The sequence below is a fragment of the Lissotriton vulgaris genome, chromosome 7 (genome assembly GCF_964263255.1).
Source record: "Lissotriton vulgaris chromosome 7, aLisVul1.2, whole genome shotgun sequence".
Taxonomy (NCBI): Eukaryota; Metazoa; Chordata; class Amphibia; order Caudata; family Salamandridae; genus Lissotriton; species Lissotriton vulgaris.
Genome location: NC_141695.1, coordinates 1,756,021,220 through 1,756,035,954, shown reverse-complemented (window position 1 = coordinate 1,756,035,954; position 14,735 = coordinate 1,756,021,220). Strand labels below are relative to the sequence as shown.

The following is a 14,735-nucleotide window of genomic DNA, read 5'->3' as shown; positions in this document are numbered from 1 at the left end:
GCAATAGGTCTCGCATTTGCGAGAGTTTAAGCTATTGGCATTGTAAATGACAATGACTTTTATTTATGTTTTTAAAACCAACACGTAAATAAAAGGCATTGTCATTTACAGTGCCAATAACTCTCACAACTACGAGACCTATTGCATTGCAAATGCTTGTTTTGCCAGGAGAAAGGGGCAAGGGCACTGGAGAAGGGAGAAACAGAGTCCAAGATAATCAGAAGTGTATGCAGCAGGTGCAGCGGCACCAAGGCTGTGTGGTGCAGAAGACCCACTGCTCCCTAATTATGGCTGTCTTCTGCTACCCAACCTGAGGATAGTCTACCCATTTCATTGCTTGCATTAACGTTGGTGTTACCATTGCTATGCCACACCCACATACTGGCCTGTGGGATAACACCCACACGCCCCTATCCCCTCGCCAACTCCCAACCCTGGAGCCCCGAAGGCTTGCATACACATGTGCTCTGAGAAGGGCCATAAACACAATCTCCACATGAGCCCAACCCAAAACACTCAGCAGAGACTGGGTGTATTCCCTCCGGCGCGGCCAACAGCGCCAAGAGGCCTTGCTGTAATAGAGAGGTGTTAAACATAATGTAAGGTGTTTGCATTTCTCCCCCCCCCCGCTCCTCTCTACTATGATACATGCCAACATTTTAGAACAAGCTATCCTGGCTGAAGAGGGGTGAAACTCCGAAACTGGTCCTAGGATGCTTGTTTCCAGTCCAGGGAGGACCTGGCTTGGCAGTTCGGGCTGGACTGTTCCCATGAGGCACAGGGTCAAGATTGATTTGCATATGGTTGGGTTCAAACTAGAATGGCGAGCAAAAAAAGGATGGATTTATGCCCAGATCTCTGTACTGGGGTGAATGTATGACATTGTTGGGCATTCTGTCCATCAACTGTTGTTTTTGCATTTTAGAAAAGGCAAAAGGGAAATTGAAAATCTGCCTGAATCCAGTCTGTTGGTATGTATGGTGACAGCCCATCAGCATTTCAATGTTGGCAGTTTAATAACATAGCCATACAAAAGCAGAGTTCTAAACTCTGGCGAACAAAAGCAGAGTTCTGAACCCAGTTTCTGTTTGCATTATGTGTCACATGCTCTAATCTCCCACTCCAAGAATCATGGCGAGAGGATGTGTCCTCAGGCTTGAGCTGCCGACATTGGAGCAGGTCCGCTCAGCATCCTGTAATTCTGGACAAATCACTTAATCTTCCAGTGCCTACCAAATGAATGTGTCCTTGTGTAACGTAACTGGTGCTCATGCATAATGCTCCAAGAGTTTGCGTTATATAAAATCTGCATTAAAAAATTATTAAGGGTTGACAAGTACGAACATGTGATTTCTGGTAGTTTTACAATCAGGTTTCGGCATGCAGGAGGAATTGGGAGGCAGGAGGCTAGTCCTGTAATCCGTCTAAAAGGCTAGCCGCTAGTACGTCGGCTAGACTGCCGACTTTGGTGTTGGAAACCAGGGTTCGAGCCTTGGGGTCGCGTCCACATCCTGTGATTCTGGGCAAATCACTTCATCTCCTCGTGCCTGAATGTGTAATGTAAATACGGTGCTCATGCAAAGCACTCCAATACTTTCAGGTCGAGTTCGCACTATATAAATACGCAAAAAAATATATATAAATAATCAGTAGCCTCGCGCCTGAATCGGGAGAGTTGGGTTGGCACGTATGTGCTACTGACACCCACTCCTCTTAAGCTCGCAACCTCTTTTTGTGTCAAACCCTCTCTCTCTGGTGCAGAGGTGGTGATGTCCCCAAACCCCACTGCTCTCTTCAGAGGTACAATCTTTCTTCCACCTTCCGGCCTCTGCTCTCTCTTCTTCTCTGCCCATCTTAAGCCCACTCGCCTGACGTAGAAACATTCCCCTGTATCGCACCATTCACCTCCCACAGGCCTGTTTTTCCAAATTCTACAGTTATTTTATTTCTGCGTAGTTTTGTGAAAAGCTCGAAGCCGCCATGCTACGGACACAGAGCTCTAGCCAGGTAGAGATAAATAGACACATGACAAATATTTCACATTTTCAATACTTATCTGTGACTGGCCTGGGTCTCTATTAGTGTTCCCACATGAAGCCTTGTTCATTATTGCGACCCATCTCATTGATACCACATGCACCACAATTGTAGAGCACACTGTTTTTATGTCTTGCCTATGCAGCGCACATGCGCTGCAAAGGAGAAAGACCTTTAGCCATCAGCACAGCTTTGGGGGCAAAAACGTGCACGCGTTGCATTGCTTGCAATGGCAACGTGTGCACATCTGGTGGTTTCCTTGCGTGAGCATGCGGCACCATATGGTGGCGCCATATATTCGCAATCATCGTGCCTTGTTGCATGCTCCCGCAAGGGAATCGCGTAGGCCCCCTCCCCCTGCTGCTGTGGGAGGCGAGCGCTTGTGCTGGATTTTAAATCGCTGCGAGTTAAAAGAAGCATTGTCTAAGCCAGATGGCTTTAACCAGGAGACGTCATAGTGGTAAGAGGCAACAGGCCGTCCGAGTGCATGTAGTAGGGTGAGAAGCCTTCATTGTGAATTCCCTGCCCTAATGGGGATGATGCTCCGGGGTTGACACATCTCATTCGCTGTGGGCAGAAAGGAACTTCTTCACGACATCGCAAAGCCATGAAGGCAAAGGCGTAGAGTAACCATTGGAGGAATGCAGCGGCCCTGCACTGGTCACATCAGCACGGGTAACAATGAATCTAGCTGCAGCAAGAAGCTAAAAGGGGTGGAATTAAAAGGCTCGGCCTTCCCACGGGGCTGTACTTGTTGATGAAATGCCACCCAGCCGTTGGGCACCTCTCCAAACTCTCCTACACCCCAGAGACACAAGCACCGCCTGGACTCATTGCCCTGAAGATACAAACGCTTTGTGGTAAGATCACTACACCCTGAAAGCACCCTTGGACATACACTGCTTTTGCATCATCAGTATGAGTCTGTCTACAAGAAAGCTAGCAAAACCCGGAAGACGCTGCTCTTCCGCCAACAATTCAGACTGGAATCCGCCTAATTGCCTAGCCTATTGTTCTCCCCTCCCTTGATTTTTCACGAGCTCTGAAGCATTCCTTCGCTGCAGAATCGCTTAAAAACATTACAGGTCTACCTTAATAAGTCACTGCCAGTAGAGCGCAGATATGTCATGCTAAATGAGCAAAAGAGTCATGACCAGCCATATTTCAATAAAAGTTTAAACGCAAACATACATGCTCCTGCAAAGGAATATTTGACCTCCACAGGCACTGGGCCTGTCACAAAAGGCGCAGTGCTTAATATGTATAAGATTAAGTTGTGGGCCTAAATGTTCTTCCCATGAAGCACACATACTAAGCATGGGCGGAAAATCCGTTTCGCTCGCGGATTTTGAAGATTTTCGGTAAATTCGCAATCCGCGAGATTCGCGAATCTCCCGCAAAATCCGCAAATCCGCGAGCAGCGGATTTTGCTCGCACCGTTCGCGTGAGTTCGCGGCTTCCCAGTACAACTTCGCGCCCCGCGAATAAGCGCTAAATTACAGAAATACGATTTTAGCAAAACTGAAACTACTTACCAGGTTCAAAAGTTCAGGCTCATCATTAGTAGCTATTTCCTGTAGTGCTTCCTGAGGGGCCCCTCCAGAGTTCAGTTGCCTACTTGCAACTATTATGTGACCCTGCTCTGAACCTCAGAATAGTTACACATATGCCACAAAGGTCCTGAATTACAGCTAAGGGAGACAAGCAGGAGCCAGGCTGGAAGTTCAAATCCATTAATCAGCCCCTAATTCATTATTGTCAGTTGTGGCAGGGCAGGTGTTGTAACTAATTTTGCAACAATGAAAGCACTTAGCAAGTGCAAAAGATCACTAATCAGGAAGCACTAAGGAAGCAGGTGCCAGCTAAAAAAATATTCTGTGACACATTAATCAGCCCCAAATTAATTCAGGTCACTTGAGGCAGGGAAGGTGTGCTTTGCTTTGCCACAATAATGTACACTGACTGGACAACCAGAGGGTGCTGTGATGAAACAGAGGGTGGCATGGGTGGGCCAGAGGGTGGCATGAGTAGTCAGAGAGTGGCAGTGGTGACAGAGAGTGGCAGTGATGAAGAAGAGTGTCCCAAACAGGCTGGACACGTAGAAACAACAAGTTCGCAAAACTTACGCCGACAGGTAAGTTCGCGTTTGCGACATTGTACAAAACCCTCGCGAACTGGCAGAAACCCGCGCGAACACAAAAAAAAAAAATTGGCGAGAATTCGCGGATTTTGCGAATTGCGAGTTCGCAAATCCACAAAATTCGCGAACGCGAGATTCGCAAAATTCGCCCACGCTTAACACATACCCCACCGGCACTGCTTGAATGTCAGGGTTGTGAACGCCAAGGCTGTCTGAAGTTGATCCCACCTCCAGCCTTTCATTCACCACCACACACTTCCTGCCCCTTCATCTCACTACTACAGACTCTTGCTCATCACTGCTTTCTAGCTTTGTCACTCTTATCTCTTCATCCCTTTTTTCACCGCTCTCTCTTGCTCTGGGTCAAATTCCAATCATTCAAAAAGAAATCTCGGTCTTTAAAAATGAGCGTCAGTGCCGCCATCTGCAAGCACATGCTCAAATTAAGCTCTGCAGAAAGGACACAACTTGAATGAGGATAACCAGAACCAGATCTGGGCTCTGTTCAGACCAGTGACTGAGAAATCCCCATATTCGGTTTCTTTCAGAGTTCGTTTCTATATTGAAAAAAATGGGGGCACACTCATGAATGTAAACTTGTCCACATGTCTTTATGACAAGTGCTTACTCAACAAGCATTGGCATAGCCATTAGGTCTCGCGTTTGGGACCTTATAATTATTTAGTTATGTAGCACAATATCCTTGGTGCAACAACATCAACTGTTTCATGGCTAAACACTTATAAGATCCCAAAGGCGAGACTGATTGGCTATGCCAATGCTTGTTTTGGTTGAGACAAACTATCGCACGTTGATGAATCTTATACACACAGAGTCAGGGCTGATCAAAGAGCTCAGCTCATTTCTATACGTTATCTGTGACTGGCTGGGATGTGTCTTCTACCCCACCATAGCCCCCTGCTCCTAATCTCTCGTTCCACCCTGCCTCGGGCTACAGTGCATTGTGGGTTTATCTACCCACACCGCTCCCTCTCAAACTGCCTATCTGAAATTGAAATGCCACAACAATGGGCAGTGACTTACACCCTGCTAAGCAAATGCATTCAGCAGCAGTAAAAGAAAGCATCTGGTGCCAGCTGCGGCGTGGTGGGGGTGTGACGGCTCGTAGCGGGGTGGGGGGGTGGCAGCTCATGGCAGAGTGTGGAAGTGTGGTGGCTTGGGCGAGGTGGGGGTGTGGTGGCTCGCGGGAGTGGGAGCGTGGCGGCTCGCGGTGGGGTGGGGGCATGACAGCTCGCGGCGGGATGGGGGCGTGCAGCTTGCGGTGAGGTGGGGGGGTGGTGGCTCACTGAGGGGTGGGGGCGTGGTGGCTCATGGCGGGGTGGGAGCATGGAGGCTCGCGGTGGGTTGGGGGCATGGTAGCTCGCGGCGGGGTGGGGCATGCAGCTTGCGGTGAGGTGGGGGTGTGGTGGCTCACTGCGGGGTGGGGGAGTGGTGGCTCATGGCGGGGTGGGGGTGTGGTGGGTCGCGGCGGGGTGGGGGTGTGGTGGCTCACGGGGGAGCGTGGCGGCTCTCGTGGGGTGGGGGCCCGGTGGCTTGCAGCAGGGCGGGAGGGGACCCGGGGATTTCAAGTCGGGAGCAAAAGGGATGGGAAAGGAGTGACGACTGTGCGTTTGTTTAGTGTACACAATAAATCAATTGTGTCTCAGAAGCTACAGAGGAGAGGCGGCTGGGGCTAAAGATTGAAGTTTATAGTGTTTTTACAGTGAAATAGTAAAGCACACTGTCTTTCCCTTACCTGTGTCTCCTAGTCCTGCCAAGTACCACGCATCGGGCGTTAGACTAAGGCATTTCAGTTTGGTGTTCCGCATCACCGCACTGAAATGCATTGTCACGCATTATTGGCTTATCGCTTCAGCTGTCAAGCCGTCAGTGCTGTCTATGCTAAACTAAAGCAGATTGGAGTGGCTGGCAGCTTCCGCAGGCTGTTGGGGAGCTGCTGGCCGTGCTAGTAGCAGCTAGCTACTATAATGTACCAACAATATAGAAGGATATTGCTGCAAGCAAGGCTTTGTCTGACATCATGTGGGTGAGAAGGTGCGTAATGTGTATGACATCATCAGCTGACTTTGAGTTCATGATACAGGCTCAGAGACTTTGGGCTCCACGCCGCCACGCCCTGCCCGCAGCAACGTCACGTCCTGCCAGTGCTTCCGAAGTTGGGGTTCCCTTGTGGTTACGGCAAATCACGGCAGCGCTGCTCATACCGCCGCATGGCTGCAGTAATTAACAAACCCTAATCATGACCAACCCGTCCACTCCCGGGCTCCCTTCCGCGAAGTGAGAGGGAAGGGAGTGACAGTTCATGCCAGGACTGGAGTCTGAGGAAGCAGGCGGGCCTCGGAAGCTGAAGTAAGTCAGATATACACTGTGTTACCTACAGTTTTTTTTGTGTAAGCGGCAGCTGATGTTACCTACAATATGTGTTTTTTAGTGTAAGCCGCATTGCGTTATCAGCTGCCTGCAGTGTTGCTGAAGTTTTGTACTCCAGGGCATGGCTGCAGGCTCGAGGCTGCCGGTGGGCCGCAACCAAGTGTGTGCTACCTCACACGCCTGATGCTGCCTTCCCCAAAATGCCTGGGGTTGCATGCTGCTGTCCGCCGCCGTAAGTTTTCACTTCATCCTTGGCCAGTCGCTCCAACACGTTACTATAGGGTGCACAGGTGCTGAGCAGCAAGGCTAGTAAATACTTCTCATTAAAAAGGCAGTTGTAACATCACTCTAAAAATCCTCTTTCGACCCAACAGGTCTCAGCTTTTACTGCAATGTTGCAGGCAGCAGTGGGTGGCAAGTAACCTGAAGGACGCAGTCAGTGCCAGCCATCGGACAATATTCTGGACAATCACTAATCGGGTTTCCGCCATAAACATAGCCAAAGGACCACACTGGTTAATGTCTGTCATGATGTCCTGCAGGTACCTACTCAAGGGGAGCTCTGTTTTCTTACCTTGTGGGATCTCTGGCATCAAGTCCTGCTCTTCCACTAATTGAAATCAGTGCTGGGACTTGAAATAGGGCTTCTAGGTGTTTCGATGTGTTTTACGGTGTGATAAAGTCCTCCTTTTTGCCCTGATCAACCCCATTTGTTGATTTATACCAGTGGTAACTGACTGATGGTGACCTGGGCTCTGCTAAGCATACCCAGGGACAGAGCTCTGCGTAAAACATATATGGTAATTAGGTGTATTTACAATTGATATGACAGCCTACCTACCTCCTGTCCAGCTCGTCCGCAGTATGCTACCCTCTACTGCCTGTCTACCTGCTGCTCTCTATTTGTGCCTCCTTTGCTAATTTCGTGCCCTGTTTTGCCTTTTCTGCTCTCTGTTTGCCTTTCCTGCTCGTTTTTCTGCCCTATGTTTGACTTTTCTGCTTGGTTTTCTGCCTCTGTTTTGCCTCCTTCTGCTCTGTTTTGTCTTTTCTGCCCTGTTTTGCCTTGATGTTCATTTTTCTGTCCTCTGTTTTGCCTTTCTGCTTGTTTTTCTGCCCTCCAATTTTCCTTTTATGCTAGTTTTATGCCCTCTGTTTTGCGCTCTTCTGCTCTGTTGTGCCTTTTCTGCTTGTTTTTTTCTCTCTGTTTTGCTTTCTCTGCTTGTTTTCCTGCCCTCTGTTTTTGCTTCCTCTGCTTATTTCTTGCTGTTTTGCCTTTTTTGCCCTCTGTTTTGCCTTTCTGCTCGTTTTCCTGCCATATTTTGAGCCTTTTCTCCTTATTTTCCTGCCCTTAATTTTGCCTTTTCTGCTCCCTTTTCTGCCCTCTGTTCTGCCTTTTCGGCTCATTTTTAGCCCTCTGTTTCGCCCTCTTCTGCTCATTTTTGCCTTTTCTGCTTTTGGTATTTCCAGAAGACATTTCGTAGTAGTAAAGTTAGGATTTTATCTTAAGTTTGACTTAAGTTTGACTTAAGACAGACTTAACACAGACTTAAGACAAACTTAAGACACACTTAAGACAAACTTAAGACAGACTTAAGACAGATTTGAGTTAGGATTTTGTCTTGAGATTGTCTTAAGTCTGTTTTAAGTTTGTCTTAAGCCTGTCTTAAGTTGGTCTTAAGTCTCTCTTAAGTTTGTCTTAAGTCAAACTTAAGCCAAAATCCTAACTTTACTACTACTAAATGCCTTCTGTGAATACCAAAAGTAGTAAGTTTAGGATTTTGTCCTAAGTTAGTTCTGTGAATTGGTCCCTACAGATTTAGACTTGAACCTTTGAAATGTTACAAGATAAAGGACCAACGCATCATGCAATAGACACATCATAGTTAATACTTTGAGTGAACTATTCATCCATCGCTCCATCTACTTTTCTGGCCGTACTCACAAGAGATGTCAAGCAGGAACGGCTGGCTGCTCTGGTTATTGACAAGATTGGACGCTGAGCAGACAAAGGGTCCGGCGTCTCGTCTGGTTACCGGGCTGATTACCAGGGATGACTTGTCCGGTGACAGGTGGTACCGTGAGTCCTGTGGGAGGGAGCTCCCATTATACATCCAGGAGAAGATGGGATCCGTTCCCAGAGCCGAGCAGGTCAGATTCACCGATCCTTCATTTTCCCAAAGGTGACCTGAAGTCACATTGCTAGTAATGACCACATTGGAGATGGGTTCTATCAATCAGACGAAAGGAAAAAAACAGATTAGAGGTTTATATTTATGGAACAAACCATGTGTGTTAGCATTCAGAGGAAAGATCAAAGGTGTAGAAAGTGTTTTTGGCCACAATCTAGACAGGAGGTGCTTGTGTATGTGAGATAATGGAAGAAGTCACGGTACATGCATGTATATGGTATATTTCTTTATTGAAATTACGAGCAACAGCATAGGTAACAATTAGGAGTACATACATGTATTTAAGCATTACTACTGAAAAAATGTCTGTATATCCGTGCAAGGAGTTTCAACACTTGTTGTGCACATAGGTCGCATACATTCCACAATGTGTGGTTGCTCAGGTCATAGAAATAACTGACAACAGTTGCTTAATATAAAGCGCATCACTAAACATTATGGTAGCGGTGTTGTGTGCAGGATGGGATATAATGGAGGTAAGGAGGTCGATATGTTATGGTCTTCGCTTGATATAATTTGACATTGTATGGCCTGATATGGGTGAGTGGCAGTGTATCTGGTCCCCAGAGCAGATTGGTTTCCCACGCACACTCAGGCCGGTGTGCCCAAATATCTAGACTCCACTACCTCCAGATATCTTTGCCAGTCTGGGGGTGACTAGGCACAAAAAAATGAATGAGGCAGTGGTGACTGCACCTATCATACAGTGGGGTCGAAGTCTGTACTACTTTATTGGGTGCCAAGGATCTGAGGTTCAATACCTCTAAACCTCCTAGGATCTACGATCCTATAAATCATAAACAAAAATACTATGATCCAGCATAAAATACAATATTGTACAACGGAAAATATCATTCCATTCAGCAGGTCTGGGTTCAAGTTTCTTTATTTCACTTCGTCTTTAAGATCAGCGTAGCTAACGCGTTTTGTCCCTAAGGACTTATTCTTATATTTTTAGGTCCTTGGGGTCCGCCTTGGGTTTCTTGAGGAGAGCATTGATTTCAGCATGTTTCCAGCTTTGCGGGAATGTTGCTGTTTCGAAGGAGATGTTGATGACCTTCCCTAGTTGGGGTGCGATGGCAGCGTCTGCTTTGTTGAATACGTGATGTGGGCACAGGTCTGACGGAGATCCTGAGTGGATGGAGTTCATGACCTTGCGTGTCTGGTCGTTGTTGACGTTGGACCAGGAGGTCAGGTGGTTGACATTTTGTGTTCCGGGGACTAACAGTGGAAGCTTTGCCACTAAGTCATGATGTCACACATGACTATGCTTAAATGTCCTTTCCAAAAGTATGAAAAAAGCCCTTCTGTTGATTGGTCCTTTGAAGGTGGCCTGTGTCTCCTCCTGGCAACTACATATATTTAAGGGTGTGCTATTTTCACATTTCATAAATATTAATAAATAATTCAGCACAGATGAAAAATGACTGGAGCTTGAGTGCCATCTGAATGTCCCCATAGGAGGTGTTTAAGATGTTTTAATTTCAAGATGGCAGTTTGGAGCGTGGTACCTGCATCTTAACTTGTTTGAATCAAGTGTTGTTTCTCGTACTATTACTGGTTTTGGGTTGAAAGTAGGAATTCTGATTTGAAAATTTTACATTTTAGATGTCTTTGTGCCATCCTCTCTCTTTGAGTGTCATTTAGGATTTGAACCAGTTCATTCATTTCATTTCATCAGCTTTTATTCGATTATAAAATTGTATAATCATAAAAAGTACAGTTTTATAAAGAACATGAATTAGTACAATAAAAAGAAGTCATTTACATATGAACACATTGATGTTAAGAGACGATTTTGCAACGAGTTGTTTTTACTGATTTTAAAAAAGTCACTATCAATTTTGCTTCATGTGGGTTTTTCGGTGATTGAAGATAAACAAGTGCTGGATATGTGTGTCTGAGTCCACTTAAACGGAGGAGGGGCAGAATCCATTTTTTCCTTGCCGGTCTATAGTATTTACAAAACAAGATGACGTGCACCGTTGATTGTTTAGAAACCCCGTCAAAGGGGCAACATGTCAAATTTCGAGACCAGTTATTCAGTTCAGGAAATGAGACCATGCGGAAGAAAAGGTCGAACCGTAGTCTTGTCAATAGAAATTTTTCATAGTTCGAAAGAAAGAAAGACAAGTAGGGCTGTATCAATTTCTCTGTCTGCAATATGCGGATTTTTTCATTTTGTGTTTTAACAATCTCAGCTTGATTGCGAAGTTCTCTTAAGTGGCCCATGCATAGTTCTTTCAACTGTTTCTTTGAGATATCTTCTATTGAAGGTGGTTCTAGAAAATATTGTTCACGATCTAGGTCTTGGAGGAATTTGTGGACGTAGTTGAGCCACAGTATTTTTTTCCAGTGTGCTAGGCCAAGGCATTCAGAAATGAGGGAACGTGTTATGTGACTTTCGGGGTTACACCATATACGGTGCCAGAGTATGAGGGGCTGGCATCGTATGGTGTCTGTCACGTATTCCATGCCCAGCTCCCGATGTGAAGCCAAAATCGGGGAGCTTTGAGGAAGAGCTAAGATATATTTAATGAAGGCGTTCTCCGTAACCTGGAGTTGGTCGATGCATCCGTGGCCCCAAATGCCTGCTCCATATGTGGCCACACTGTGGCATTTTGCATAATATATCGTTAGCAGTTCCGCTGGGGCTGGTTTACCTAGTTTCCTAGAGAAAGCACTTAGTGCTGATACTGCTCGGCGAAAGTTGAGGTTTCTGGCTTCGATTGCCTTGTGCCAGGTCATTGTGTCTTCCACTAGTATGCCCAGATAGGGGTATACCGATGTTCTTTCCAGTCTGTTTTTATTAATGAATATGGATTTTGAGACTCCCCGTTTTGGTCCGATGGTCATTGTGAAAGTTTTTTTGATGTTTACTTTTAGTCCCAGGGAGTCCATGAATGACACGTATTTGTCCAACTGTCGCTGGAGTTGATTAGATGTTCGGGCCAGGATGACCGAGTCATCGGCATACAGGAGGATGGGTATCGGGCGGCGTGCTATCTGTGGGAGATCCTGGCTCCCTTCCAGCATAGCCTGTTCGAGCCCGTTGGTGTATTGATTGAACAGGAAGGGAGCCAGTACACACCCTTGCCTTACTCCTCGTGATATTTTGAAGGGGCGTGATAGTTCGCCACCGATGCCATAGCGAACTCGGCCTTCCGCGTTGGAATATAGTTCCCTAAGAAAGGCTAGTATGGGTGGATCCACTCCGAGGTTTGCCATGATCTGCCATAGCTTTGCGTGCTGAACGCAGTCGAATGCCGCGCTCAGGTCTACATAGACCAAATAGATGTTGCCTCCTTTCGCGTGTGCATATTTTCCGGCCAGGAGGATCAGGTTTAGGGCCTGTTCCACCGTCCCGAGCCCCTTCTGGAAACCATATTGCAGGTCTGTGATGGTATTGTTCTCTTGGGCCCAAGATTGTAATCGGTCCAGGAGTAGTCGACCTGCAATCTTGCCCGTGGAATCCAGAAGGGAGATCGGTCGGTAGCACGCGGGGTCGTTGCGGTCCCCTTTCTTGAATATTGGCAAAAGGGTAGATGTTGACCATGATGAAAGGAGTCCGATTTCAGTGACTGCAGTCATTACCCGAGTGATTATTAGTGACCAATAATCACTATTATATAAAAACAAGTCCATAGGTACCCCATCTGGGCCGGGAGCCTTGCCGGTTTTTGAGGCTTTAATGGCCTTTCTGACCTCGTTAAGGGTGAAGCATAGGTTAATGGGGTGAAAGTTGTTCTTTGCTTGTTCCTGGTCTTTTGGTTGGGGAGGGTCCGTTGATAAGCCAAAGATTTTCGAGAAATGGTGAACCCAGTCGTTCTCGGTTATTGCCACGTCTAGGTGGTGTGGGTCAGTGATGTTGTCCAGAAAGGGTGATCTTATGGTCTGCCAAAAAGCGGTACTGTCTTTTCTAAGTGCGCTCTCATGTAATTGACGCCATAGGTCTTGTTTTATCTGTTGCTTACGGTTTCTCCGGGCGTTATTATACTTTTTCCTCTGGAGTGAAATTTTTTGGGCATCTCTTGGTTTCTATCGAAGGGCTTCTTTAAGGGAAGTGAGAGCCTTTCGACAATCCGTGTCGAACCATCTCGTCGTGGGAAGTTTTGGTTTGTTTGCTGTGTTTTTGAATAGCTCTTCCCTTATTGCTCCTTGGATGTTATTGAAGGAGATGATGATTGATTCAGGGGATGCCTCTGCAGACAGACAGTCCGTTAACCATAAGTGTGTTTTTTCGAGTAACCTTTGTGTTATCTCTTCTGGGTCGATCTTTGACCATTTAATAGCGTAGCCATTCTTCTTCTTTATGGCCAGTGATTGTTGGTCGAGGAGGCTGGCTTTTATTGAAGATGAACCTGCTTTTCCCAAAAGGAGTTCCACACTCTGGGGATAGTGGTCGCTAATTGGACTGGACCCTACTTTGTAGTTTTTTAGTAGACCTTTACAGGTGTTTGAGGCTAGGATATAGTCAATAGTTGTCATGCAGCCTCGCCCATGGAAGGTGGGTAAAAATTCCTGAACCGGGTTAACTAGTTCGTTAACAAAGTCTAGGTCCAAGGTGAAAAGGATTTCGTTCAGCTTATTTCCACCCGGGGTATGTACAAAGTGAGGGATGGGGTTTCCAGATTCATTCTGTAGTCCACAGATTCCATTTTTATGATTTGGACATAATGTTTGATTAAAATCACCTCCCCAAAGAAAGTTGAGTGTCGTATTGAGGTTTGCATTTTGTAATGAGGATATATATGCCACCATTTCGTCTAGGTGTGAGCAGCATTCCAGGGTACCAGCGTTATTATAATAATTTAGGAGTATAAATAGGTTTCTCGTTGATGCTGTCTGGTACGTAATTTGAATGATTTGAAAGATAGATGTTTCCATTAGTAATTTCATTGTGTGTGGAATGGTGTTGGAAAAATAAATCATGAGACCACCTTTTGGCCTTCCCATTGTGCTGGGTGATGCTTTGGTAAAGAATGTCTTATAACCCACTAGATGGAGAGGGGTTATACGCCAGGTCTCTTGTAGGCACAGGATTTGTTGGCTCCTTGCTGTGTTCAGCCATAAGGGGCATGTTATTTTTGCAGTTAGGCCTGCGACATTCCAATAGGCAATACCTATGCTCATGGCCTCTTTATCATTCGTGTTAACAGATATTGTCAAGTTGTTGGTATTGACTGCATTAGTTGTGTCTTGCTGGGTGCTTGATCTCTGGCTGGTATCTGCTACTACTAAGGGAGTGTTAATCGAGAGATTATTTGGGTGTGTCGATGGTATCTCAAGTGTATTGGGAGACTCTGGAAATGCTATATACTGTTTATCAGATGCAGGATGTTGTGTAGTATCAGCTTTGTAATGACTAGATTTGTCCAGGAATGGTCAGTCGACCATTTCGAGGCAATCAAAACGATTTTGGGTTGGGAAGCCCTGCCATCCTTCATATGCTTGATAGGGTCTGTCCTGCCAATAAGGTATTTGACGTTCTATGTACCTTTCTCTCGGTCCACCCCTGGCTATGTAGTCGTGTGGGTATTCCATCTGATTCCATGGTACCTGGTGCCATGGGTCCTGATTTCGTGAATCTTTGGGATGATGGTGCCATGTCCAGGGTGGGGGATTGCGGTGTTGTTTCGCTGGGGGGTAGAAGAAGGAAAGGTGTCGGGCGTCTATTCCCCCCTTTTTATCGAGTTGAGGCCAAGCACAAATATGGTCTACAGTTGAGGGATCTCTACATGTTACGATGATACAGTCACCTCGTATTGTTTTTTTCGTTTTGCCTATCCAGGCTACCCTTCGGGCTGCAGTGATCCCTCCCGAGAGATGGGATTCGAGGGGTCTATTGATGCTTAGCCACTGCATGGCCTTGTTTTTAAGTGACCATGCAGTTTCTGGTGAATCATCTGTTAACTCGGGTACTCCTGTTAAAACTATTGTATAGGGAGTAGCTTCCGGGGGCATATGGGCAGGACGTC

General features: G+C 46.4%; 1 protein-coding gene across 1 annotated transcript in view; it reads right to left on the bottom strand.

Annotated features, from left to right (window-relative positions):
- LOC147706591 (cell adhesion molecule CEACAM1-like) overlaps window positions 1-14,735 on the bottom strand; it is a 261,490-nt gene that overhangs the window by 84,239 nt on the left and 162,516 nt on the right. Inside the window, exon 5 of the mRNA XM_086933082.1 lies at window positions 8,511-8,795. Coding sequence (XP_086789208.1) covers window positions 8,511-8,795 — 285 coding nt within the window. The remainder of the gene's footprint in view (window positions 1-8,510; window positions 8,796-14,735) is intronic.